Source organism: Crotalus tigris, unplaced genomic scaffold (genome assembly GCF_016545835.1).
Source record: "Crotalus tigris isolate CLP2741 ecotype Arizona unplaced genomic scaffold, ASM1654583v1 scf7180000024298.760630, whole genome shotgun sequence".
Lineage (NCBI taxonomy): Eukaryota > Metazoa > Chordata > Lepidosauria > Squamata > Viperidae > Crotalus > Crotalus tigris.
In genome coordinates, this window is record NW_024100471.1 from 18104 (window position 1) to 45000 (window position 26897).

The following is a 26897-nucleotide window of genomic DNA, read 5'->3' on the forward strand; positions in this document are numbered from 1 at the left end:
GGTTCTCCACCTGTGGGTCGGGACCCCATTTGGGGTCGAACGACCATTTCACGGGGGTCGCCAAACCACGCTGTCCGCCATTTTTTCCCTTTTCCCTAGCTGTCCTACTCCTTCTTATTGGTGGCCACACCCACTTGGGGGTCACCACAACATGGGGAACTGTATTATGGGGTCACGGCATTAGAAAGGTTGAGAACCACTGGTCTAGGGCAGTGGTTCTCCACCTGTGGGTCGGGACCCCATTTGGGGTCGAATGACCATTTCACAGGGGTCGCCAAATAACGCAGTCCGCCATTTTCCTCCCTTTTCCTTAGCTGTGCTACTCCCTTTTATTCTGTTGGCTTTTGAAAGCCAATAGAAGAGACTCTCTTGAATAGAATCTAATTCTATTGGCTTTCCAAAGCCAATAGGAATGGTCCAGGCTGTCTCTGCCCTGCTGAGCCCGCCAAAAGTCCCAGTCTGCAAACGGTGCGGCACCAGTTGAGTAGTCCTTGACTTATGACCGGTTGAGTAGTCCTCGACTTATGACCGGTTGGGGGTCGCGGCATTAAAAGGTTGAGAACCACTGGTCTAGGGCTTCCTGCTTGAGCAGGGGGTTGGACTAGAGGACCTCCAAGGTCCCTTGCAGCCCTGTTATTCTGTTCTTCTCAACTTCTAGAAGTTTGGGAAGGCTGATGGACCCCCTGATAGGACAAACGTTGGTTTTGGCTGCTCCTGGTTTTTCCTGTCGCGTTGCCATCTGGAGTGAACACCGCCTGATTACCGGGATCGTCACTTACTCAGATTGGGTGGGAGGTGAGAATTTGATCTATTTTGAGCTAGGAAAGGCACCCCTAATTTTTTTTCCGAGTCTCGTTCAGCTTGGGGGTTCTGCTTGTGCAGCACTGGGGTCAACCTCCTGTCGTAGTGCGAACATTAAAAATCATTTCCCAACTCTCGGGTGGGGGGGGGGGTTCTCCTGGAATCTCCCCCACTCATTAAAGTGCCTCCCAACCCCATCCTTTCTTCAGACCCCTCCTCTTCATCGTTACTCGCAGCTTTCAGGGGCGTCTTTCCCTCCTTACAATGGCCTTGAGAAGCACCCCAACCAGAAACACCACTGTTTTCTGGGATTTCTTTGAACGTTCATGTCAACATCCAGCTCAAGAATCCAAATAAAACTCCGTCCATTCTGTTTCCGAAAATCTCAACTGTTTATTAAATACACGGCATGGTGGTGTCGAAGCAAAACTAAGTCTGAGTTTCCCAGGCACCAGTTCATAGAATTAAACCATCATTTCTCGGGTCAAAACCCCAACCTCTCACCTAGTCCATGTAAACAATTTCACTTTGTTATGGGAACCGTCTGCTTCCTCTCCACACCTGCTGTGGTGTCCTTGGAGAGGTTTCAGGCTCTCACAGTCTTCAGCGGAACCGGAGAGGTTTCGTTGTTCTCATTGTAATGGCAAGTTGAAACGAGACATGTCGTTACCAAAGTTTCATTCTTGACAGTTCAATAGACTGTAGCCATGGGATATCCTGCTATCCCCCACTGAAGGGCTAATCATGGTCCTGGCTGGCTCAGGAATTCTGGGAGTTGAAGTCCACAGGTCATAAAGTTGACATGGTTGCTCACCCCTGTGTCTTGAAGCACTTCAAACACGACATCTTAAAAAAAGAAAAATGTGAGATCAGACCGGCCCAACTCAAACATCCAGATTAGCTTCTTAGGTTGACATTTTAAGAGCATAATCTGATTAATGCCGTAAGAAGCTCAGAAGCAGCTGCTTCCAGTTCCATCCAGTCCCATAACAGGGATCTAGCGGCTTTGTGGGGCTCAGCTGGTTTGGTGATACACGAGTGAGCAGTTCAGAGCTGCTAAGAGTAGCAACTCGGCAATTGACAGAATCCGAGTTCCTCTAAAGGCATCGGCCGCGGATGGTGGCCAGTGAAGGCCCCTCAATCACCACCATGAGGCCCACCGTGCAAAGGCGGGCAAGCCTCTCAGCCAACATGAAGTTTAGGGCCTGTCAGAAGTGCTGCAGGACTGCCAACAATGTGGACCTCCTCCTTCCCTTCTCTCAGGAGAAGCTGGTCAAGCCGTGGAGCTCCATGGACAATTTGGCCGACTGGGCCCAGGACAGCGACGACCTTTCCCACCCGTCGAATCCGAATTTCTTGACCCTCAACGTTGGAGGCCAACACTTCCACATCTCTGTCCGAGTGGCGGCCAAATACCCCCTCACCAGGATTGGGCAATTGGCCACCTGCGTGGATCCCGTGAAGAAGCTGGAGCTGTGCGACGACTACTCGGTGCCGAAGAACGAGTACTTCTTCGACCGAGACCCTCTCGTCTTCCACTACGTCTCCCACTTCTACCGGAGCGGAGTCATGTGGGTCCTGACCGAGTTCTGCTCGGCCAACTTCCTGGAGGAGATCGAGTACTGGGGCGTCCACATGAAGTACACCCAGCGCTGCTGCCGGATCCTCTTTGAGGAGAAGCATGACGAGATAGTGGAGTATCTGAAGATCCAGCAAGAGTTGGAGGCCGAACTGGAGACCGTCGAGAAGGAAGAACATTTTGAGGGCAAGTTCATGGGCCAGTTCCGGAAGGCCATCTGGAAACTGATCGAGAACCCGTACTCCTCGGTCCTGGCTAAGATCACGGCCCTCTTGTCCAGCCTGTTCGTGCTGTTCTCGGTGGTGGGGATGACCCTCAGCACCATGAAGGAAATGCAGGACAAGACCAGCAAGCAGTGCATGGAGCACTTGGAGACCGTCTGCGCCGTCTTCTTCACCCTGGAGTACCTCATGCGGCTGGTCTCCACCTCCACCCTCCGGCAGTTCTTCCGGGCGGCCTTCAGCGCCATCGACCTGGTGTCCATCCTGCCCTTCTACGTCCAGATCGTCTTCGAGTGCCTGGTCGAGAACGACTCCGAAGACCACGAGGAGCTGCACAAGATGCGGAACGTGGGGAAGCTGGGCAAGGTCCTCAAGCTGATCAAGCTGATGCGGATCTTCCGTATCCTGAAGCTGGCCCGGCACTCCACGGGGCTGAGGGCCTTCGGCTTCACCCTCCGGCAGTGCTGCCAGCCGGTCTGCTGCCTCCTGCTCTTCATCGCCATGGGCATCTTTACCTTCTCCGCCCTCATGCACTCCGTTGAGCACGATGTGCCGAACACCAACTTCACCAGCATCCCCAACGCCTGGTGGTGGGCAGCAGTAAGTGAACCCGTCATCCACACGCAGACCCCACTCCCTCCGCGTATCAGCTAATAATAATTATCAGAATAGAGCTGGAAGGGTCATTGGAGGTCCTCTAGTCCAGCCCCCTGCTCAAGCAGGAGACCTTATACCAGTGGTGGCGAACCTATGGCATGCGTGCCAGAGGCGGCACTCAGAGCCCTCTCTGTGGGCACGCACACTGTCGCCCCAGCCCTGCCTCCCCCTGTGGCCCCCTCCTCACCAGCAGACCCCCCGGAGGAGAGTCACCCCCAGGCGCGGCCTGTGTGGAGCAGCACAGCCTAGGACATGGGAGCCGGACAGCGGGGACAAGACTCCACCCTTGTGCCCTGTTGCACGCAGATGATGCTGCAGGGCGCGGGCAGAGGGCTTGGCTGCCATGGCGCTGCTGGGCTGCCTGGGCAGTCTGTGGTGGGCCAGGCGGGTGGGGGGCAGGGCAGAATGGTGGCAGGGCAGGGTGCTGGCAGGGCGATTTTGGGGCACTCGGTCTCTAAAAGGTTTGCCATCACTGCCTTATATCATTTCAGACATGGCTGTCCAGTCTCTTCTTGAGAACTTCCAGTGATAGAGCGCCCATAACTTCTGAAGGCAACTTCTATTCCACCAGTTAATTGTCCTCCCTGTTAGGAAGTTTCTCCTTAATTCCAAGTTGCTTCTCTCCTTGATTAGTTTCCATCCATTGTTTCTTGTCCTGCCCTCGGGTGCTTTGGAGAATAGGTTGAACCCCCCTCTTCTCTGTGGCAGCCCCTCAAATACTAGAACACTGCTATCCTGTCCCCCCTAGTCTTTCTTTAGATTGGACATACCCAAGTCCCGCAACCGTTCTTCATACATTTTTGTCTCCAGGCCTTTAATCACCTTAGTTGCTCTTCTTTACATTTTTTCCAAAGTCTCAACATCTTTTTTGCAGTGTGGTGACCAAAATTGGATGCAGGTATTCCAGGTGCAGCCTTACTAACGCTTTATAAAGCGGTGCTAAGACTTCACATCACTTTGATGCTGTCCCTCTGTTTATACAACCCAAGATTGTGTTCGCTTTTTGGGCCGTTGCCGCACACAGCTGGCTCACATTTAAGGGATCGTCCACTAGGACTCCAAGGTCCCTCTCACGGTTACTGTTTTTGAGCCGGGTCTCGCCTAATCTGTACTTGTAATTTGTAGCTGAGGGTCCCCTCTTGAGTTAGTAGCCCTGTCAGACCCAAGAATGACATTTAATAGGTCTTGGGGATCCAATCCCCCAAAATGGCCCAAGCAGTGACGGTGGAAGGGCTGGCTTGGAGGAGGGACAGCAGAATATGGCTCTGGGGGTGCTGCTTGCCAGCTGTGGGGGACGGAAGAGGACTCCATGCGGGCAAAAATAGCTTCTCCTTCCAGTCTTCTTACTCCCAAGTGGAGAAGGGGTGCAGAAATACCCTAAAAGAAAGGCATGCGGTGAGATTTGGAGATGGTGACTGGAGAGAGCTGGCCCTGAAGGCCACAGGCCTGCCGGTGGGTCTACACCAGGGAATCTTCCAACTTGGCTCTTTGATGACTTGTGGACTTCAACTCCCAGAATTCCTCAGGAATTGGAAGGCTGCTCTCTTGTCTCCCCTGGTCTCTCTCCGTGTCAGACTAGGCCAGGGGTGGGGAACCTGGGCTCTTTGATGACGTGTGGACTTCCAGTTCCATGCTGGCTGAGGAATTCTGGGAGTTGAAGTCCCCCAGTCATCAAAGAGCCCAGGTTCCCCACCCCTGGCCTAGACACCCCTGGCTCCCTCAGGTGTCCTTCGTCTGGTTTCGCCCCCAGACCCCCTGACGGTCTTTGCGGTTGGGGTCTCTTTTGGGCGTTAAGAGTTGGCTCCATCTTGCAAGTGAGTTTGCTTCAACTCAGGAGGACATCTTGTTCTTCCTCCTCCTCCCCTTCTCTTCCTCTTCTTATTTTCCTCCTCTTTTTCCCCTTCCTCTTCCTCCCCCTCCTCTCTCCTCCTCTTCTTCCTCTTTCTCCCTCCTCCTCCTCCTCCCTCCCCTCCTCCTTCTTCCCCTCCCCCTCCTCTCTCCTCTTCTTCCCCATCTCCTCCTCCTATTTTTTTCCTCTTCTTCCTGTTCCTCTTCCTCCCCTCCTCCTATTTTCCTCCTCTTTTTCCCCTTCCTCTTCCTCCCCCTCCTCCTCCTTTTCTTCCTCTTCCTCCCTCCTCCTCCTCCCTCCCCTTCTCTCTCCTCCTTCCTCCCCTCCCCCTCCTCTCTCCTCTTCTTCCCCATCTCCTCCTCCTATTTTTTTCCTCTTCTTCCTGTTCCTCTTCCTCCCCTCCTCCTATTTTCCTCCTCTTCCTCCTCCTTCCTCCCCTCCCCCTCCTCTCTCCTCTTCTTTTCCTCTTCTTCCTCCTCCTCCCTCCCCGTCCTCTCTCCTCCTGTCTTCCTCCTTTTCCCTGTCCTCCTCCTCCTCCTCCAGGTGAGCCTCTCCACCGTGGGCTACGGGGACACGGTGCCGGACACCTTCCTGGGCCGGGTGGTGGCCTTCGGCTGCATCGCCTTCGGCATCATCGTCAACGGGATGCCCATCTCCATCCTCTACAACAGGTTCTCCGACTACTACGCCAAGCTCAAGTCCCACGAGGAGGACAAGACCACGGTGGCCCCCCGCCAGGACGGCCTCAGGCAGAGGCTCCGGAAGAAGCTGGGCCGGTGCTGGGGCCCCGAAAGCAACCGGGCAGGCCAGCCCCCCGGCCAGTAGCCACTCGCCACCCCCCCCCCTTGCTCCTTGCCTCCCCCCCCCACCTCCAACTCAGCCACACCTCCATCCCAGGATAACTCCTGCGTCCGTCCCTGCCAGGCTGGCCTGCCAGGCTTAGCTCCCTCGTACCCGGGACAGCCAGCCGCCAGGCCTCCTTGCCTTGCCTCCCCCAGCTTGCCCTCCTTTTCCTGCAGATGCCAAGGGGGCAGAGAGGGCAGGCAGAGGGGGCTGTTCCCCCCCACCTCCTCATTTCCCTCTGCCCAGAGCTGAGCTGCCTGCAGTTAACTTACCTGTGAGCCTAACATCGGTTTAATCCCGGACAGTTTATTTATTTATTTATTTATTAAAATTTATAGACCGCCCCACTCCCGCAGGACTCCGGGCGGTTAACAATAAAAACACAACATAACGTAACAAAACAAACAGTACAATAACAGTCATCCCGGGGTCAGATTTTATAAATCCCAGGCCTGCCGGAAAAGCCAGGTCTTAAGCAGCTTGCGGAAAACCAACAGGGTGGGAGCGGTCCTAATCTCCGGGGGGAGCTGGTTCCAAGACGTGGGCGCCATCACAGAGAAGGCCCTCCGCCGCGGCCCCGCCAAATGGCACTGCTTGGCCGACGACGGGGCCTGAAGGAGGCCCAGCCTGTGGGATCTAACCGGACATAGGGAACTATCAGGTAGTAGGCGGTCTTGCAAATAGCCTGGCCCTGAGCCATATAGGGCTTTAAAGGTAATAACCAACACCTTGAATCGGACCCGGAGACCAATAGGCAACCAATGCAGCTCACGGAGGATAGGTGTAACGTGGGTGTACCGAGGAGCACCCACTATCACTCGCGCGGCTGCATTCTGGACCAACTGTAGTCTCCGAATACTTTTCAAGGGTAGCCCCGTGTACAGCGCGTTTAGCTTATAAACTGGCCTTCTGAAGCCAAACGTGGGAATCGGCTGCCCGAATTCACCGCCAAGGCCCCCCCACCGATGCCCGAATGAGGCTCGGAAGCCGCTTGTCCTTGTTCTTAACCTGCCTCTCCTAAACCGGGTGAACCGCGTCCGGCTGGCTTTATTTTTAGATTTCCTTTTTATCCCGCCTTTTTTATAAACAACGCAATGAACGTATCTAATCTTCCTTCCTCCTTCTTTCTCCACTACAACCCTGTGAGGTGGGTTGGGCTGGAGAGGGCTTAGCCCAAAGTCACCCAGTTGGCTTTCGTGTCGAAGGCAGGACTAGATCTCCCCAACTCCTGGTCCTAGCCTGACAAAAACTGGGTTTGTGGCAGGCGTGGACAATCTTGGGGGAGAATTTCTTTGGCCTGGGATGCCCACGGGAAGAAAAAGGGTGTACACTGGTGCTTTTTCAACTTGGGGACCGTGAAGATGGGTGGACTTCAATTCCCAGAATTCCCCAGCCAGCTTTGCTGGCTGGGGAATTCTGGGAGTTGAAGTCCACCCATCTTCACGTTCCCAAGGTAGAAAAATATTGATTTGTAGTGGAAAAACCACGATACTTACATCAGAAGACCCGACCACGAAGGGTTGGAGAAAACAGGATTTATTTGCGCAAAGGTTCAGAGTATTCATATGACAAATTCTGAACCCCGAGTTACTCCTGGGATGTCATTTTTATACAGCTTGCCGCCCAAGCTTAACCTAATGGATGACTTCTTATCTACCTTTAACCCACTAAGAGAGAGAACTTCATGTCCTGAGACCACACACGCAGGAAAAAGGGAAGTTTATACAATGTGTCCAGGCCATGGTTTTCCCAGTTGCAATGTGTGGCTGTGAAAGTTGGACCATAAGAAAGGCTGAGCGCAAAAGAATGGAGGCCTTTGAACTCTGGTGCTGGAGAAGACTCCTGTGAGTCCCTTGGACTGCAAGGCGTTCAAACCGGTCAGTCCTAGAAGAGATCAACCCCGACTGCTCTTTAGAAGGCCAGATCCGGAAGTTGAAACTCAAATACTTTGGCCACCTAATGAGAAGGAAGGACTCGCTGGAGAAGGGCCTAATGCTGGGAAAGATGGAGGGCAAGAGAAGAAGGGGACGACAGAGAATGAGATGGCTGGATGGAGTCACTGAAGCAGGAGGTGTGAACTTAAATGGACTCCAGAAGATGGTAGAGGACAGGAAGACCTGGAGGAACGTTGTCCATGGGGTCACGATGGGTCAGACACGACTTCGCAATTAACAACAACATACAATGTGTGGGAAACCACACTTCCCTACACGTGCAATATCTTACACCATTTGTGACTTTCGGTTGGCACCTCTCGTAAAAATGTTTCTTCATAGAATTGCACACAGGTCATCACAATTCAGCCATTTTATGATATTAGTTAATGCTTGCTAAACATCACCTCTGTTAATTAAAATGTTGTTTATAGTATTTTTCCATCTCCCTTAATGGCATTTTCTACTTGCCACAGATTAATACACTGGAGACCCTCCCTCAATTTAACCCATTAGCTTTGCTGGCTGCAGAATTCTGGGAGTTGAAGTCCACCCATCTTCACAAGTTGAAAAAATACCAGCCAATTTTGCAAAACCCCTCCTTTTGAGACGGGCAGGCACACAAACAGAAGAAACACACCAACCAACTCCCTTATGGTAATGACGCAGTCCAAAGAAGCCCCGCCACAGGTCAGCCGAATTAGTTTTTGCCAGTGACCTCCCCAACGGGAAAAATCTAGGAAAAACTGGGCTCCCCTGGCCCAGAAGGCAGATGGGCCCCGGGGACAGTCCTGCCCTCTGCCCCGGACACCCGCCTTCCCCAGTGGAAGGGTTCCTCCTGGGAGCAAGACCCCCCTCCCCACAGCCCCTGCCCCCCCAATGTTGGCAACGGCAGAGCACAGGAATTGGGAGGGGGTGTGTGAAGAACCCATTTATTGAATGCCCCATTTCTTCCAGCCCACCCCCATCCCTCTGTCCACCCGCTCTTCCCATTTGGAGTTTGCTAGGGATGCCTGATGCCAGGTGAGCGGAAGATAAATTATCCACCCCCAGCTGTTCTTCTTTCCATGCCCAGATGCAATCTTCAGTGTAAGGCTGCAAGGACAAGGAAGATACACACACACACAAACAAACTCAAAAACACAGAGGCTCCTTTAGGACTACCCCACTTCTTTGCCAGTGGGAGCAAGGTTGCAGGCAAGACGCAGTCACAAAACTTTGTGCACCAGGCTCAAAATAATGGGTTGGGGTTTTTTTTTGCCCATTCTGCCTGGCCCGTTGGCAGGCAGACTTGCCCCTGGCTGCTCCTTCTGGCCCCCCTCCCAAGCTGCCCCCCCTCTTGTCAGTAAAAGAAGCAACAGGACCAGAAGCTTGGAAGCTGTTTGCGTTTAATGTGGAGACAGTGCTCCCTTGGCAAAATCATCATAAACATAAAAACAAATATTCACAAGTCTCCGTGCCCAGGAAGTTTGTCCTATATACATACACACACACATTTTTATATATATATACATATATTTATATAAATTAAAACAGTTCGACTATCTACAGTATGGTACATTCTGCAGCGGTGCCCTGGGCCACAGTTGGCTGGAGTTGGGCGCAATTTGAACACACTGCAAATTTTCTTCCCAGGGACATGGGTGTCCAGAGCAGCATCTTCCAGTCTGAGGAGACACCAGGCAAGACGGGGAAGTTGGAAGACTTCCCTGTTTGGTCCCAGCCATTGCTCTTTGGGGGTAGACTGCTGAGGAACAAGGAGGCTCGACTTGTTTACTACGACCCTTAGCCACAACGAACCCTCAATATATTTCCTTTTTCAATCGGCGCTGGTGCTAGCTAACCTTGCTCTTCCAATAATGTGCCACACACACCCCTTTCAATCGTTTTAAAGCTGGCAGGGCACTTTCTTGTGGCAGTCAGTTCCACGGGTTCAATAAGCTTTGTCTGCTCTCCTCTGTCGCTATCTTTTCTTCTTCCAGCAATGGGGGGGGTGGGGTGGGCAGAGAGAGTCCAGGCTGCCTTCTTTGCATGGAGTCAGCTAATCAAAGCAAGACACCCCCCCCCCTCCTCAACCCAAGAGGTCCACTTTGTAGGAATCCAGGGGAAGGAATTGAACTCAGGTCACAGTGGCTGAAACAGTTCCAAAACCCATCACAATGCAGGAATAGAATAAGAATAGAACAAAATAAAGAAGAGAGGACAGGAGAGGAGAGGAAAGAGAAGAGAAGAGAAGAGAAGGAAGGGACCTTGTAGGTCATCTAGTCCAACCCACCCACCGCCCTAGGAGACCCTACCACACCATTTCTGACAGAGGGTAGTCCAGTCTATTCTTGAAGGCCCCTAGTGAAGAAGCTCCCACAACTTCTGAAGGCAATTTGTGGTACTGCAGGACTGTCCATTTAGGATAGGGGTGTCCAAGCTTGGCAACTTTAAGACCGGTGGACTTCAACTCCCAGAATTCTGCTGGCTGGGGAATTCTGGGAGCTGAAGCCCACCGGTCCTAGAGTTGCAAAGTTGGACACTTTTGCTTTAGAGAGGAAAGCCCCTGGCTGTTGGTGTCCCCCCCCCCCCCGCTTAAAATGTTCCCCAGGAAAGCTCTCCAGGAGCAGCAGAGCTGACTGGGAATTCTGGGAGATGAAATCCAGCAGTTTTAAAAGTTGCAAAATTGGACCCTTCTGGTTTAGGGAGAAAAGATCCTGGCTGTTGCTATCCTCCCCCCTTAAGAAGCCCCCCAGGAAAGCTCTCCGGGACTAAGGTCAGGGTTTGGATGTGGAAGGGGGGGGAGGATCACCGTGCCAGACACACACACAGACACACACACACACACACACACACACAGTGCCCGGGGGCTCAGTGGCAGCCGCAGCTGCCCGCCCCCATGCCGTCGTACTGCTTGAGGACCACCGTGTCGTCATCATCAAAGTAGAGCAGGTTGATGGAGAAGAGATTGTCCGGGACGCAGCAGGGCGTCTGCACCTCCGGGCTGAGCTTCAGGGCGTGGATGATGGACTGGACGGTGGCGTGGTTGGTGGGCCGCATGGTCTGGCCCAGCGGGAAGAGGCAGGTGCCCTTGCAGTAGAAGGCGTTGTACCCCAGTGGGGAGATGACCCAGCCGGTCCAGCCGATCTCGTCGAAGTCCACCATCAGCGGGTAGCGCTGGCAGGGCAGGGAGCTCTCGGCCGAGCGGGCACCCCGGGTCCGGTTGGAGGGCGGCTCGGGGGGAGCTGGGAAAGCTGCGGGGGGGGGGTTACAAAGAAATGGCTCACATCCCGGCCTGGCATCTCAGCTGCAGCTTCAGGAGCAAAGCTGGGGGGGGGGGTAATCTTCTAAGGGGTGTAACGCTGTGCCCCCCCTCCCCACAATGCCTGGCGGGGGTCACTCACCGGGGAAGCCGCTCGGCAAGGTGGCCGCCCGCCGCCCGTCGTCGGTGAACAAGACCAGCATGGGCTTCTTGCTGGCGTGGTGGTCCCGGCCCGAGGCAAACTGCACGGCGTGGGGGTCCAGGGGGGCCCCGGCCAGGCCCTGCACCGTCACCAGCAGGCCCTGGTTGCTGCCCTCGTCGGCCACCCAATCGCGGACCTGGAAGGGGGGGGAAGCATTGGCGGGCGTCGGCGGGCATCCTGCGGAGCTTGAGTGAGTGAGCCAAGCCGCAGGCAAAAGCCCCCCTCCCTGGTTCTCAGACCCACACACAGACAGGCCCAATACACCGGGGCACCCCACCCCCAAGCCCTGCCCAGTGGCCCCCAGGAGGCGGCACTCACCGCCTGGGTGATGGAGAAGACCTCCCAGCCGAAGCCCTGCAGGGCCAGGAGCCGGGCGGAGAGCAGCTTCTTCCCCTGGGGGGCCTCCGGGTGGTCCTTGCCCAGCACCTGGTAAACGTTCACCTGGGGGGGGGGATGAGAAAGGGGGGGTGGGATTAGCACTCTGCACGTGCCCGCCTAACCTGGCCACCTCCCCCGGCCATCCATCGCTCAGCTTGTAGCACTGCCTTGCCGACCCCCTCGCCTCCAGACTATGCTGGCAGCACATCTCCCAGCATCCCCAGTGGTCCCGCTGGAGGGGCTGGGCCTGCAGTTCAGGCAGCTTTTAAAAAGGGAAGAGGCCAATGGGGGGAGGGGGAGGAAGAGGAGGGGAGGAAGGGAGGGGGAGGAGGAGGAGGGGAGAGAGGATAGGAAGAAGGGAGGGGGAGGAGGAGGGGGAGAGAGGATGGAAGAAGGGAGGGGGAGGAGGAGGGGGAAGGGAGGAAGGGGGAAAGGGGAAAGAGGAGGAAGAGAGGAAGAGGGAGGAAGGGAGGGGGAGGAGGAGGAGGAGAGGGGGAAAGAGGAAGAGGGGGGAGGGGAAGAGTGGAGGGAGGGAGGGGATGAGGAGGAGGGGAGGAAGGGAGGGAGGGGGAGGAGGGGAGAGAGGAAGAGGGGAGGAAGGGAGGAGGGGAGGGGAGGAGCAGAGGGAGGGGGAGAGGAAAGAGGAGGAGGAGGGGAGGAAGGGAGGGAGGGGGAGGAGGGGAGAAAGGAAGAGGGGAGGAAGGGAGGAGGGGAGGAGCAGAGGGAGGGGGAGAGGAAAGAGGAGGAGGAGGGGAGGAAGGGAGGGGGAGAAGGAGGAGGGAAGGGAGAGGGAGGAAGGGAGGAGGAGGGGAGGAAGGAAGGGGATGAAGAGAGGGGGAGGACAAGGTGGATGGGAGGGAGGGAGAGGAGGAAGAAGTAAAAGAGGAGGGATCCCTCAATGGACACTTAAGAGGAGCCTCCATGGTCAGGAACAGTCTATCTTGGGGGGGGGGACAAGAGAGTGCAGATCCTGCCCCATAGTCAGGGCTGGCCATGAAGCAGGAGGGCAGGACCCAGATGCCTTCAAGCAGCAGCTGGCATCAAATGTGGGGGGAAGAGGACACCCCCGGGGGTGCTTCGTGCCCACCGGTTGGGGCAGGGGGAGGCGTCGAAGAAGAGTGCCTCTGAGCATACCTGGCAGTAGTGCTGCCTCTGCAGGAGGGCCCCCTCGGCCCCCCCGGCCCGCAGCTTGAAGAGGTGCAGCTCGGCGGAGAGGACCACCTCGTTCTTGGCCACGCTGGAGAGCAGGAAGAGCATCTGCATCTGGTCACTGTGAGCTGGAAGAGAAGGCAGGCCGTTGGCACCAGGGCAGCCCACAACGGCCCTGCTGGGTAGGCCGGGTGGAGGAAGAATCGGGCAGAGGCCCTGCACTGGCCCCCTTCCTGTTGGCAAGGCGTTTTGCTTTGGGTCTGGGTCTCCATAACTGATTAAATTCATTAAATTCATTGTATCCATCAACATTTCTCAACCTTGGGAACGTGAAGATGAGTGGACTTCAACTCCCAGAATTCCCCAGCCAGCTTTGCTGGCTGGGGAATTCTGGGAGTTGAAGTCCACCCATCTTCACATTCCCAAGGTTGAAACACAGGGCTGTAAATGAATAATTTTCAATTCTAAAACATCAAAGCTTCCTGCACCCCTTAAAAGCCGCAGACGCTGATCCTAGCCCAAAGGCTCCCACCTTTAGGGTGTTTTACAAAACCCCTCCCCAAAAAAGCCCACTTGAGAAGCGAAAAAATACAAGTGGGGGGGAAATCTTCAACTAATAAAAAAAATAATAAAAATTAATAAAAAACAACAACACAAACTTCCTGCCATTCTTTGGGAAGGGGGAATTATAAAAAAGAGAAGTAAAAGACCACCCCTCCTTTTCAAGGTTTACATTTTCAGCCCTCAAACTTTGCTTATTCTCAGGGGCTTTGGTTAGAGATTGGGGATGGGGGGGGACACACCTATCAGCAAACATGGGGAGGGGTGAGGAAACCAAAGGGGAACTTTAAGGCAGAAAGGGGGGGTGGCACACACACACACACACACACACACACAGGTAGTAGCATCAGGATTTTGAGATGCTTTGTCAGTGGCCAACTGGGGGGGGGGAATGAAGTAGCCCCCCCACCCACCCATCTGCTCCACAGATTGCCCCTCTTAGAAGTGATACCAATTCCCATCGAGCCCCTCCCTGGCCTAAGGATGCCCTTAAGTGGGCAGATCTGAACTTGGGACCGGGAGACCTGTGTAAACCCAACCCAGTTTAAAGAGAATCAGCTAAGCTGGGAGGGGGAGAAGGGCAGGTTAGAAGACCGGAGCATCAGGCTCCTCTAGATGGCCTTAAGCCTCCCTGAGGGAAAGCTTCTGAGACCCCCCCCCAAGCGGTGGGGAGTAACAGTGTGGGAAGGGACCTTGGAGGTCATCTAGTCCAACCCTCTGCACAGGAAGGAAAAATGATACGGGATTTCAGAGAAACAGTTGTCCAATCTCTTCTTAAAAACCTCCAGTGATGAGGGAGGGAGGGGAGAGAAGGAAGGAAAGAAAGAGAAAGAAAGAGAGAGAGAGAGAGAGAGAGAGAAAGAAAGAAAGAAAGAAAGAAAGAAAGAAAGAAAGAAAGAAAGAAAGAAAGAAAGAAAGAAAGAAAGAAAGAAAAGACAGTGGGAAGGAACCTTGGAGGTCATCTAGTCCAGCCCTCTGCTCAGGCAGGAAAAACCAAAATACCATTTCAGAGAAACAGTTGTGCAATCTCTTCTTAAAAACCTCCAGCGATGAGGGAGGGAGAGAGAGAGAAATAGAAATAGAGAGAGAGGGGGAAGGGACCTTGGAGGTCATCTAGTCCAACCCCCTGCTCAGGCAGGAAAAAACGATGCCATCCCAGGCAAAGGGCTGTCCAGCCTCTACTCAAAAGCCTCCAGTGTTGGAGCACCCAGAACTTCTGGCGGGGGGGGGGGAGAGTCTCCTCTGAGCTATTAAGCTGCAGCCCTTACGATTAATGCCCCCCCTCCCCAGGCTTTCCTCCCTCCCAACCCCCCCCCCCCATTCCCACTCCGCGACTCACTCCGCTCCAGGAAGCTGCGCACGGTGTTGCCTTCCAGCAGGTGGGGGTCTTTGGTGACCCCGTCGGCGTCGGCCACGGTGTTGTACAGGTCCACCATGTACTGGGGGGGCTCCTTTGAGTAGAGGGGGGGCTGCGGGGGCTCCTCCATGCCGAAGACCTCCAGCAGCTGCTTCAGGGCCTGGTCCCGGGTGTCCTCCGAGCCCCCGGTGGGCTTGGCGGGGCGGGCAGGTGCCCAGGTGAGCAGGAGCAGCAGCGGCAGGAGCAGCAAGCTCGTCATCTCGGCTTCTGGAGGGTTCCTCAAGAGGACTAGCTCCCCAGGGCTGGCCCGGGCCCCCTTTATACCCCCGAGCAGAAGGGGCACAGGCTGATGGGCCATTAGGGAATTAATGGGCCCGCTAACAAGGTGCCAAGCTGCCCATCAGCCCAGTCCACATCTTGGAGGGCTGTGGATTCCTCGGGAGGAGAGACCCCCCCCTCCGGAAGGGGGGGCTGCGTGTTTGCGGTTGGGCCTTGGCAGGAAGAGGTGGGGAGACTCCCCCCCCCTCCGTACACCTCTCCGAAGTTTATTGAGGGCCCAAGGCTGCCAGCCAGATGAGCCAGCTCTACCCAGGGGGCTAACGGGCATCTAATGGGGAGCGGCGGGGGGCCATTTGCAGACAGGAATTAGAGGCTTCTGGGGGGGGCAACAGGGGGAGAAGCAGCAGCAGCAAGGGGGATCCCTCCGTGGGGCAGCATCCTTCACCCTAAGTGGTGGCCCTCCTGGCTGGGAACACAACTCCCCCCTATCCCCTGGGACACCCGAGGTGAGCAGCCCCCCTTGGCCCTGCCCGCCCCTAGAGACATGGGGAGGGGCTGCAGCTGAGCCCTTTGGAGGCCAAAACAGTGTCCTCTCCCTGTGCCGAGGGCCTTTCTGAAAATCATGGCATGATTCTAGTCCCCATGCATTTCCCTGGCTCAAACTGCCCTTCTCCTGCACCACTGAGCCCCTGGACCCCTTGAGCCCCACCGTTTTACAGGAAGTGGGGCAGCTCCCTGCCCTGTGTAGACCTTCAGAGAATACCTGCTTCCTACACACACACACACACACACACACACACACACACACAACCAGCCCCCAATTGCTTTTCTCCCTTTTCTAGTCTGTTTCAGCAAAGACGGAGCCCAGACAGATGACCTCTGGGGTCTCTAGGTGTGCACACGGCTTTCACGCCACTCGCGATGCACCCAGCTGAGTGGGCCCCCTTCTGAATGCCACATCAGAGCCCGTTTGCACGGAGGCGTCTACTCCATCCCCATCAATCCACCAATGCCATTAGTGGGATCCAGAAAGGGGGTCTTCTCCATCATTGCCCCACCCTCACCAGCCCCCTCCCCAAGATTCATATGCTCCCCCCCCAGTTGGCTTTACTTCTGAAAAATCCTTACAGCTGATTTTCCTCCCACCCCTGTGGGATCCTCAGCAGCACTCAGCTGAAAGGGACCTTGGAGGTCTTCTAGTCCAACCCACTGGTCAAGCTGGAGACCCTACCATTTCAAACAGGTGGCTGTCCAGTCTCTTCTTCAAAGCCTCCAGTGTTGCAGCACTCACAACCTCTGGTGGCAGGCTGTTCCACTGGTTAATTGTCCTCACTGTTAGGAAGTTTCTCCTTAATTCCAGGTTGCTTCTCTCTTTGATTAGTTTCCATCCGTTGTTTCCTGTCTTGCCTTCAGGGGCTTTGGAGAATAGCTTGACTTCCTCTTCTTTGGGGCAGCCCCTGATATACTGGAAGGCAGCTATCATGTCTCCCCTATTTCTTCTTTTCTTCAGACTGGCCAAGCCCAAGTCCTGCAGCCGTTCTTTGTATGTTTTAGTCTCCAGGCCTTGGATCCTCTTAGTTGCTCTTCTCTGAATTTTTTCCAAACTCTCAACACCTGTTTTGTGATACGGTGACCAAAACCAGATGCAGGTATTCCAGGTGTGGCCTGACTAGGGTTTTATAAAACGATACTAAAACTTCATGTGATTTTGATTCTATGCCTCTGTTTATGAAACCCAGGATTGTGTTGGCTTTTTTGGCCGCTGCCACACACAGCTGGCTCTAATTGGGGGTCTACACAAAGTTCACCAATTAGTTTTTTTTTAAAGAAAACAGATGTTCCTTTTACAAATCTGCCTTTAACAGGGTGGGTGACCCAGGCTGCTTCTGAAACGGGGAGAGCCTTATCAATGGGATAAATGGCAGCCTGATTGTCCCAGATTGCTTCTCTCCTTGATTAGTTTCCATCCATTGTTCCTTGTCTTGCCTTCTGGTGTTTTGCAGAATGGGGGGCCTCCCCCCTCTTTGGGGCAGCCCCTCATTTAATAATAACAAGAAGAAGGAGAAGGAGAAGGAGAAGAAGAAGAGGAAGAAGAAGAAGAAGAAGAAGAAGAGGAAGAAGAAGAAGAAGAAGAAGAAGAAGAAGAAGAAGAAGAAGAAGAAGAAGAAGAAGAAGAAGAAGAAGAAGAAGAAGAAGAAGAAGAAGAAGAAGAAGAGAAGAAGAAGAAGAAAGAAGACCATCATCGGCATTGACAAATTCGCTATTAGTCAATTGCAAAAGGCGGCCTTACTAGGAACTGCTTCCATCCTGCGACGATATCTGTAATACTATCAAACATCCACATCTGCCTATCCCAGGTCCTGGGTAAGGACTCGATAGGTAGACAAAATGCCAAATCCAGTCTGAACATCTGGCTGACTGTGGGATGATCAATAATAATAATAATAATAATAATAATAATAAAATAAGCAAAAACTGGTGGGATCATAAAATAGAGAAAGTCATAGAAAATGATAAAATTAAACTGCTCTGGGACTTCAGAATTCAAACAGACAAGCACCTGCAACATAACACCCCAGACTTAACAATTGTCGATAAGAAAGACAAAAAAGTCTGGATAGTGGACGTGGCAGTGCCTGGAGATAGCAGAATAGAAGAGAAAGAACTGGAGAAGATAACAAAATACAAAGACCTACAAATAGAAATAGAAAGACTGTGGCAAAAGCAAGCAAGGGTAGTACCAATAGTCATAGGCTCCTTGGGTGCAATCCCAAAACAACTGGAGCACCACTTGAACACCATTGGCATTGACAAATTTGCTATTAGTCAATTGCAAAAGGCGGCCTTATTAGGAACTGCTTCCATCCTGCGACGATATCTGTAATACCATCAAACATCCACATCTGCCTATCCCAGGTCCTGGGTAAGGACTCGATAGGTAGACAAAATGCCAAATCCAGTCTGAACATCTGGCTGACTGTGCGATGATCCATAATAATAATACCATAAAGTTGGAAGAGATCTTGGAGGTCATCTAGTCCAACCCCCTATACCATCTTTGACAAATGGCTGTCCTTATTGACCAACTCCATTTCTTTTCAAGCTTTCCGGGCGATGGATCTGCCAACCGGTCAGGAAGGGAGATTTTATTTTAGGAAAATTATTCCGTTTGCCCCCCTCCCCTCCGTGCTGAGCTCTGGCGTCCAGTTGGGCCGGATAAGACAGCCTGGCAGTCTGCCAAGGGAGGCCCCCTCCCCAAAAAGGGGGGGGCAGGAAAGAGCCATCTCTGCCCAGTGACCCTCTTTTGCAAGACCCTCAACCCAGGAGGGGTTGTCTGGGTGATGGATGGAGAGTCCCCTCCCCAAAATGGGCTTCCAAAGGGCGGGTGCTGGGTTCAGGGGGTGCCCAAACATCCTGGCAGGCCTGGGGCTATCCAGGTGCCCCCCCATCCCACCCCTCCAGGCTTCATTCTGGTGCTGAGTTTCTGGGGGGCCCCAAAAGCTGGCTTGGGGACCCCAAGAGACCCCACCAGGGGATGGGTGAACTTGTGAGGCTGCTCCACTATTTCCTCTATTATTCTTGGCTTCCATTTGGTTTTTGTCCTGTTTTAATGGATTTAATAACTTTTTTTAGCTCTGTGTTGTGCGCCCCGCAAGCGTCGCTTATGTGAGAGATGGAGAGCTGTGTACATTGAATAGAGCAGAGCTGGAAAGGGACCTTGGAGGTCTTCTAGTCCAGCCCCCTATACCATAACATCGGTTTAATAAGAAATAAAACCTGGGGAGGCAGGGGGTGTCTTGAGGCTGTTTGTTTTAATTTTGCCGCAGGAGGCCATCCCCGGTCTGACTTTCTTTCGGCCCAAATGTTTTTAAAAGCTGAGGCTCCCCAAAAGCAAAGCGACCCCAAACCAGGCAATGTATATATGAGGCGGGCGGGGGGGGGCTTTGAGTGTGACATTCTGCCCCCCTCTATCAGAACTAGCCCCATTTGGAGCTCCGTGCCAATGCAGCCATCAGCCCCGGACGACACCTGGAGGAACAGGTGGTGTGTGAATAGAGAGCGAGATCTAGGACAGTCGCACTCTGGGATGGGGGGGGGGGTGAGAGCCAGCCTGCCCCAGCCTCGGTCCTTGCAGCCCCCCCCCAGAGAAAAACGCAGCCTGATTGGACTTGCCAGCCGAATCCCTCGGGAGCCTCAGCTCGGTTCTGTGGTTGTGTCCGATAGGATCAACTTTATTTGCACACCGGGTCCCTCTTCTGGGGGAGGGACGGGGGAACGGCCGCTCTTGAAGGGGGGGGGGAATCAGGCCACAGTGGCTCCCTTCATCTCCATGGCGGCTCCACATCGGCAGGTCCGGATGGCCAAGATGGTGCTCAGCTGCCCCGTCCGGCTCCGGAAAGTCTTTGTCTCATAGTGGTCAGGGACGCAGAGGTTGGCAGCGGCCCTCACCCGCCCACAGCCAGTGGCCCCGGGGACCCTGCAGCAGGAGCACACGTGGGAGCAGTCAGCCAGGGCAGGGCAGGGCAAGGAGGGAGGGAGGGAGGGTAAGGAAGAGGGAAGGAAGGAAGGAAGGAAAGGGAGGGAAGAATGAAGGAAGGAAGGAAGGAAGGAAGGGTAGGGAAGAAGGAAGGAAGGAAGGGTAAGGAAGAAGGAAGGAAGGAAGGAAGGGTAAGGAAGAATGAAGGAAGGAAGGAAGGAGGAAAGGAAGGGGGAGGGAGGGAGAGGGAAGGGAAGGAAGGAAGGAAGAGGGAAGGGAAGAAAGGAGAAAGGGGAGGAAGAAAGAAGAAGGAAGGAGGGGAAGAATGGAAGGGAGGGAGGGTAAGGAAGAAGGAAGGAAGGGGGAGGGAGGGAGAGGGAAGGGAAGGAAGGAAGGAAGAGGAAAGGAATAGAAGGAAGGAAGGAAGGGGGGAGGGAGGGAGGGGGAGGGGAAGGAAGGAAGGGAAGAAAGGAGAAAGGGGAGGAAGAAAGAAGAAGGAAGGAAGGGGAAATGGAAGGAAAATGGAAAAGAAAGGAAGGAAAAGTGTCCTGGCAAGGCAGGTGAGACAAAGAAAAAAAGAAGAAGCTAAAAAGCAGGAGGCCCCCCCTTGCCCCCCCCAGCACCTGAGAGAGAGAGGGAGAGTGTAGGAAGATGAGAGAGGGAGAAAACTGTATTCTGAGGAAGCCTCCATTGCTTCTCTTCCTCTCCAGGTGTTGAATTTGCAGCATTCACACATCCCGGTCGGGGCCTTCCCAGAGGATGGTGGACCCCCACACACACGCCCCCTCCCCTGCCTGGCACTCACTCTCTCTCTCTCTCTCTCTCTCTCTCTCTCTCTCTCTCTCTCTCTCTCTCTCTCTCTCTCTCTCTCGGGAGGGGGCTAATGGCTCAGTTGACACCTCCAGACCAGGAGCAAATGGGGGGGTGGGCGTTGGAGGCCCCCCTCTCAACCCTCTGTCTGTCCCGGACTTAATACCCCAATACACACCCAGGAGGAAATGAAAGGGGGGGCTGTGTGTGTGTGTGTGTGTGTGTGCATGCACCTGCATGTGTCTCATGTCCCCCACCCCACCTGGGCTGCCTTACCTGAGCGGGCATCGTCCTAAGCACCGTCCCACGTCCATTTCCTGAAAGATTTGCAAAACAAAGAGCAGAGAAAACGGCTGGTTTCCTTTGGCTTAGCTGGGGGGGGGCGAGGGGGGGCTGCTCTCTTTCCCAGAAGCTGGCCTGGCCTGGGGGCTCTCCCACCCCCCCACCCCCACCCCCACTAAAGGGCATCAGTCCTTTCCCTGCCATTCCCAAGCTCCCGTTGATGCATCTGTCATTGGCAGCCCTTTCAAGGCTCCCTGGGCCCATGTGGCTGGGGAGGATGGGTGAGGGGGGCACCCCCTCGGAGAAAGTCCTCGGTCTGACCTCACAACACCCCTTCAGGCAGGGCGCTTTGCTGACCTGTCCGTCTGGAAATGCTACCCGCCCTTTTTTTGAGGTTCGGACCAAGCTCTGCCCAGCTGCCCAGGGCGCTGTGCCCTCTGTCCCCCCCAGCCCCCCGTCTCCCCCTGCCCCCCCCCTCCTCTTTTCCCCCACCCAGCACCCCTGTGGGGTGGGCCAGGCTGAGAGAGAGGGGGGGCTGTCCCCAGGTCACCCAGTTCAAGGCATCTGCCCCTTTTCCCTCCTGGCACTGATGCCCACAGACCCAGCGGCACCCAGGACAGCCTCCATTGAGGTCTGGGCCTCTTCGAAGGTTGACCATGCCTGCATGAGGGAGCTCCTCGCAATCTCTGGCCCACAGCTCCGAGCCGAAGGCCGTGACTCCCCACTCCCCGAGGCGCTTCCAGTCACCCAAAGCTCAAAACTGCCCGTAGTTTGTGTAGGAGTTCCAGATTTTCCTAACAAACTCCATGGATGGGATAGTTCCAGCCTAAAGGGAGGGGGATGCTTCTTGGACACCCCCACGGATTGGGCACCCCCACCTCCTGCTTCTCCCCTAAACTAACCCCAAGAGCCCACAGGCTGACTGGGGCACCACGCGGGGCTGTGGGGGGGCGCCCTTGGGGAGACGCTGGGGCAGGGGGCAAAGGGGAGGGGGGCACCCAGGAGCAGACCTTGCGTTGCTCCGTCTTCCTCCCTTCGGCACTCAGCACCACCTCCGAGTAATGCCGCCAGTGGGGCACCCGGGAGCAAGAGGCGACTTGCCAGCCGCAGCCCCCCAGCGTCCGGACCAGGCGCTGCCCGTTGGGGCCCTGCAGGAGAACCGAGTCGAAGTGGGTTGGCACGCAGATGGGCCCGCCTAGCAGGGAGGGAGGGAAGGAGCGAGAGAAAGAGAGAGTCACCCGGTTGGCACCAGGCCCTGCGGAAGGCAAGGTGCCCACCTGTCTCCCCCCCCCCCCACAGCATCAATGACACATCTACATTTTGCACAGATAAAAATGTGGTTCTTTTCTGCGTTGCTCCTAGTTAGTTACTTGGTTAGTTGGAGTTAGTTTGTTTGTTTATTTATTTATTTATTTATTTATTTATGAGACTTATATACTGCTTTAAGTGCAAGCACTCTCTAAGCGGTGTACACCAGTAAGCAATGTATATATATATTTACATTGCCCCCAACAATCTGGGTCCTCATTTTACCTACCCCGGAAGGATGGAAGGCTGAGTCAACCTTGAGCCGGTGAGATTTGAACCGCTGACCTGCTGAACACAGTCAGCTAAAGTGGCCTCCAGTACTGCACTTAGTTAGTTCATTAGTTAGAGTTACTTACTTAGATAGTTAGAATCAGTTACTTAGTTTGTTAGTTTATTAGTTGGTTAATTAGAGTTACTTAGTGATTTGATTAGTTAGAGTTAGTTCATTAGTTAATTAGTTAGTTAATGTTAGTTTATTAGTTGGTTAGTTGGTCAGAGTTACATAGAGTTAGTTAATTGGTTAGTTTATTAGTTCATTAGTTATTAGAGTTTGTTAGTTTGTTACTTCGTTAGTTCATTAGTTTGCTAGTTCATTAATTCATTAGTTAGATTTAGTTAGTTCATTAGTTAGAATTAGTTCGTTTGTTGGTTCATTAGTTAGTTAATTAACTAATTAGCATTAGTTAGTTGATTGGTTAGAGTTAGTTCATTCCTTGGTTCGTTAGTTAGAGTGTGTTCATTAGTTTGTCAGTTAATTAGAGTTAGTTAGAGTTAGTTAGTTTGTTCATTAGTTAGTCATTTAATGGGTCTGCGATGGAGGAGCAGCCTGATGTAGATGTATTAAGCCAGCCTTTGGGGTCCAGAGCCCTGCCTGGTGTTACGGGGAGGGGGGGAACGGCTCCCCCCTCTTCCAACGCAGCTTCTCTGGCCCTTGCAGACCACCCTCCCCAGCCTGGGCCACCCCAAGGACGCAGCTCCCATGCTCCCCGTCCCAGCCAGGGCCCGGCTTGGAAAGGCTGAACCTGGCCCTGGAGTGATACCCGAGGGGGCTCACCTGGGGCGGGCGGGGGGCCGGTGCAGCTGCCCACGTCCAGGGTCTGCTCCGAAGAGGAGTCGGGAAAGAAGGTCTTCAGAAGGGGCGAACGGAGACACTCATCCGGGCTGGCGTTGCACTGGCAGCCATCCACCACTTCCACCTGCCGAGGGCCGTCCCGAAGCCAGTGGTCCTGCACCAGGAGGCGGGTGGGCTGGCAGCGGGAGCCGGGCGGGCAGCAGCCGTCGGAGTGGGGGGGGACCCTGCCCCTGGCTGGCCACTGAGAGGGTCTCTCCTGCAGCCGCAGTGGGGGGGGTGCAGGGTGATGGGGGGGGTTCTTACCCTTTCCCCAGGCCCAAGAGGCCTTTCTGGAGAAAGGGGGAATCCGTGGGGCGTGAAACCCCCATTTCTGCCTTTGGAAGAGTCCCAAGGATTGTCCAGTCCTTCCTTCCTTCCTTCCTTCCTTCCTTCCTTCCTTCCTTCCTTCCTTCCTTCCTTCCTTCCTTCCTTCCTTCCTTCCTTCCTTCCTTCCTTCCTTCCTTCCCTTCCCTTCCCCTCCCTCCCTCCCTCCATCCATCCATCCTTTCCCCTTTTTCCATTTTCATCTTCCATCCAGTTTTTTCACATTCCCATTTTCCTCCCTCCCTTCCTAGGACTGGCAGAAGGGGGGGGTGAACATCTGGAGGGCCCAAAGCTGGGGGTCTGGAGCCCCACGGAGGCCGGGTTTGAGCAGCAGAAGGCATTGAAAAGGGGGCAGCTGCAGCTCATGAAGGAGGGGGGGAGGGGATTTGAGGCACCCTCAGGTTTTGGGGCTGGGGGCCAACTCCCAGCAAGCCTCCCCAGCACCAGGTCTCCCTCACAGGGAACTAAGCAGGGGAAGATCTGATCAGTCGGTGGATGGGAGGCCAACAGGAAAACCTCAGTAGCCTGGGCAAAGAAGCCAAGGACACATTCCAGCAGAAGGGTGGGGTGGGGGGGTCACCGAGGGGCTGGCTGCCAAGAAAAGGACCGGGGGGGGGCTCCCCAGGAAAAGCTCAAATAATTCTTCAGAATACGATTTGGAGGGGGGGGGACGTGGCCGAAGACCATGACATGGCTGAGGATCCCCCCCTCCACGCTGTCCTTCCTTCCCGGCCGATGCTGCCAGCACAGCAAGAGGAGCAAGCATGGACCCCCAGGTGTCCCCCCCACACACACGTGTCTGGATTCCTCTCTTCCCCTCCTCATCCCCCCCCCACCCACCCCAGAGTATCCTGCTAAGCGTCAGCTGGGAGAATGCTCAGCCTTTCCGGACTAAAACTGCTCTGTGCCAGCAGCACCAGCACCCCAAAACCCCTTTGTGGGGGCCTCGTGCTGGTGCAAGGTGGTCTGTGGGGCTACTAGGCAGCCCCCCCCCCCAAGCTGGCCAGGATGGGGCTAAGGGTGGAAATGCCGGGGGGAGTTTTTTCAAAGCTGGCCAGGCCAGATAAGTGAGCCCCCCCCCCAATCCGGAAGAGGGGCAGTGGTCACCCCAGGAAACGAAGCCTCACCTGGGGGGCCTGGTGGAAGTCCAACAGGGAGGGCTCTCTGGGAAGACCTGGACATCCCGAAGGGGGGGGTTTCCCCACGCCACAGAGGCTCCTGCAGACCCCCACGTCGACGCTCACCCGGCTGCCTGAAAAGTCTGGGAAGAGAGAAATGCCAACAGGGTGTTGCCCGGGCCTGGGTCTCACCCAGCCCCCCTCCTCCAAAAAGTCTCTTGCTTCCATAGCCTCCCCCTCAAAAAAATACAGCAGCCCAAGACCCCCGACATTGCAGTTAGCCAGGATTACAAGTGCCTCTCTTTCCTAAGCTAGACTTTAACCGGAGTTTTGTGCCGGCGAGGAGCAAACGCTGTGTCTTGGTGGGGGGGCTCAGCTCCTTCCCTTTTACAGATTCAGCTAAAGCAGTGGTTCTCAATCTTTTTAATGCCGTGACCCCCAACCGGTCGTAAGTCGAGGACTAAACCGGTCGTAAGTCGAGGACTAAACTGGTCGTAAGTCGAGGACTTTCCCTGCCTGGGAGTGCCGTGCATGCGTGGTGCCGCCCCCTGCGCCGGCCGAGGCATAGCTGGCAAGCAGCAGAGACGGAGCAGGCTGACCACTGGCTGGGCCACCAGCTGGCCCAGCCCAAGGCAGGTAAGGCACCCGCTGGAAAAGGGGGGAAAAAATGGCGGACAGCCTTGCTTGGCGACCCCCGTGAAATGGCCAATCAACCCCAAATGGGGTCGTGACCCATAGGTTGAGAACCACTGGGCTAAAGGCTCAGAAAGTCACTCTGACTGCTAACCTTGCTGGCTTTCAAGAAAGCAGAAAGCGAATAAGCCACGTTCCCTTGTCCAACATCTGGAAAAGTGGGTGGTGTTGCAAGGACCAGGTCTTAATTGGATGCTAATTAAGCATCTTTGGCGACCATCCCATCCCCTGCAGATAGGCTGTTGTTTACTCACTGTGCCAAATAGTTTAGAAAAGGGCAGAAAATGGCAAGAGGGACCCAGTTATTAGGGGCTCCGTGCTGTCCAAAGGGACGGAGTGTGGCTAGCTTTTAATATCTACAGATTGGGGGAGACCCGGCTTAAAAACAGCCACTGTGAGAGGGATCTTGGAGTCTTAGTGGACGCTCACTTAATCATGAGCTGGCAATGTGCAGCAACAGCCAAAAAAGCTAACACAATCCTGAGTTGCATAAACAGAGGCATAGAATCAAGATCACGCGAGGTAGCTAGAATTGGGTATGTCTAGTTTAACGAAGAAAAGGACAAGAGGGGACATGATAGCCGTGTTCCAGTATCTCAGGGGCTGCCCCAAAGAAGAGGGAGTCAAGCTATTCTCCAAAGCCCCTGAAGGCAGGACAAGAAGCAACGGGTAGAAACTAATCAAGGAGAGAAACAACCTAGAACTAAGGAGAAACTTCCTGACAGAACAATTAACCAGTGGAACAACCTGCCTCCAGAAGCAGTAAATGCTCCAACACTGGAAGTTTTTAAGAAGAGACTGGACAGCCACTTGTCCGAAATGGTGTAGGGTTTCCTGCCCGAGCAGGGGGTTAGACTAGATGACCTCCAAGGTCCCTTCCAACTTTACTACTATTACTATTAGTACCACTTTATAAAACCCTAGTAAGACCACACCTGGAATACTGCAGCCAATTTGGGTCACCACATTGCAAAAAAAGATGTTGCGACTTTGGAAAAAGTTCAGAGAAGAGCAACTAAGATGCTTAAAGGCCCGGAGGCTGAAACATATGAAGAACGGCTGCAGGAATTGGGAATGGCCAGTCTAGAGAAAAGAAGGATGGGGGGGGGGGGAACATGGTAGCAGCATTCCAGTATTTGAGGGGCTGCCCCAGAGAAGAGGAGGGGGGTCCACCTATTCTCCAAAGCACCTGAGGGCAGGACAAGAAACAACGGATGGAAACCAATCAAGGAGAGAAGCAACCTGGAATTAAGGCGAAAGTTCCTGACAGGGAGGACAATTAACGGGGGGGGGGGGGGACAGAAGTTGTCTCCAGAAATTGTGGGTGCTCCATCATTGGAGGTTTTAAAGAAGAGATTAGACAGTCACTTGTTTGAAATGGGTAGGGGGTTGGACTAGAAGACCTCCAAGATCCCTTCCAGCTTTCTCTTCTCTTCTCTTCTCTTCTCTGCTATTCTATTCTATTCTATTTTATTCTATTCTATTCTATTCCGTAATTCTATTCTATTCCGTAATTCTATTCTATTCTATTCTATTTCTATTCCGTAATTCTATTATATTCTATTCCATTCTATTCCATAATTCTATTCTATTCTCCAAAATTTTGACATGGATCTTGGTGTGCGTCTCCCACAACCACCACGATCAAAAGGTGTTGGCAGGCTGATCCATGTTGGTTTGTGTGCATGCATCAGACAATATTATAAACCACGGTTTTGGG

General features: G+C 54.2%; 3 protein-coding genes across 5 annotated transcripts in view; 1 reads left to right on the forward strand and 2 right to left on the reverse strand.

Moving 5' to 3' along the window:
- Window positions 1-522: 522 nt before the first annotated feature.
- Window positions 523-5932, forward strand: LOC120299533 (potassium voltage-gated channel subfamily V member 2-like). Its single transcript, XM_039324430.1, has 2 exons — window positions 523-3201; window positions 5651-5932. The coding sequence occupies exons 1-2, from the start codon at window positions 1918-1920 to the stop codon at window positions 5930-5932; spliced, it is 1566 nt and encodes a 521-aa protein (XP_039180364.1). The 5' UTR covers window positions 523-1917.
- A 4805-nt stretch (window positions 5933-10737) lies between these two features.
- Window positions 10738-15034, reverse strand: LOC120299534 (bone morphogenetic protein 2-like). The gene is made up of 5 exons (XM_039324431.1): window positions 14758-15034; window positions 12843-12985; window positions 11649-11771; window positions 11271-11466; window positions 10738-11120 (listed from the first exon to the last, which is right to left on the reverse strand). Exons 1-5 carry the CDS (start codon window positions 15032-15034, stop codon window positions 10738-10740), a joined length of 1122 nt encoding a protein of 373 aa, XP_039180365.1.
- A 3505-nt stretch (window positions 15035-18539) lies between these two features.
- LOC120299522 overlaps window positions 18540-26897 on the reverse strand; it is a 21085-nt gene continuing 12727 nt past the window's right edge. For 2 of the 3 annotated variants that reach the window (XM_039324411.1, XM_039324410.1), the window contains 5 exons: window positions 24494-24627; window positions 22986-23259; window positions 21634-21818; window positions 20618-20658; window positions 18540-19531 (listed from right to left, as the gene is read on the reverse strand). In XM_039324411.1, coding sequence (XP_039180345.1) covers window positions 19357-19531; window positions 20618-20658; window positions 21634-21818; window positions 22986-23259; window positions 24494-24627 — 809 coding nt within the window. In that variant the 3' untranslated portion in view covers window positions 18540-19356. The remainder of the gene's footprint in view (window positions 19532-20617; window positions 20659-21633; window positions 21819-22985; window positions 23260-24493; window positions 24628-26897) is intronic. The other variant, XM_039324412.1, reaches the window with a different exon arrangement.

What these genes read in the sequence shown, in the direction of transcription:
- LOC120299533 (XM_039324430.1), top strand. Translation starts at nt 1,918, where the DNA reads ATGGTGGCCAGTGAAGGCCCCTCAATCACCACCATGAGGCCCACCGTG. An exon ending in ACGCCTGGTGGTGGGCAGCA is followed by an intron (nt 3,202 to 5,650) that starts GTAAGTGAACCC and finishes CTCCTCCTCCAG; the next exon opens with GTGAGCCTCTCCACCGTGGG.
- LOC120299534 (XM_039324431.1), bottom strand. Translation starts at nt 15,034, where the DNA reads ATGACGAGCTTGCTGCTCCTGCCGCTGCTGCTCCTGCTCACCTGGGCA. An exon ending in GCGCAGCTTCCTGGAGCGGA is followed by an intron (nt 12,986 to 14,757) that starts GTGAGTCGCGGA and finishes CTTCTCTTCCAG; the next exon opens with CTCACAGTGACCAGATGCAG. An exon ending in CTTGCCGAGCGGCTTCCCCG is followed by an intron (nt 11,121 to 11,270) that starts GTGAGTGACCCC and finishes CCCCCCCCGCAG; the next exon opens with CTTTCCCAGCTCCCCCCGAG.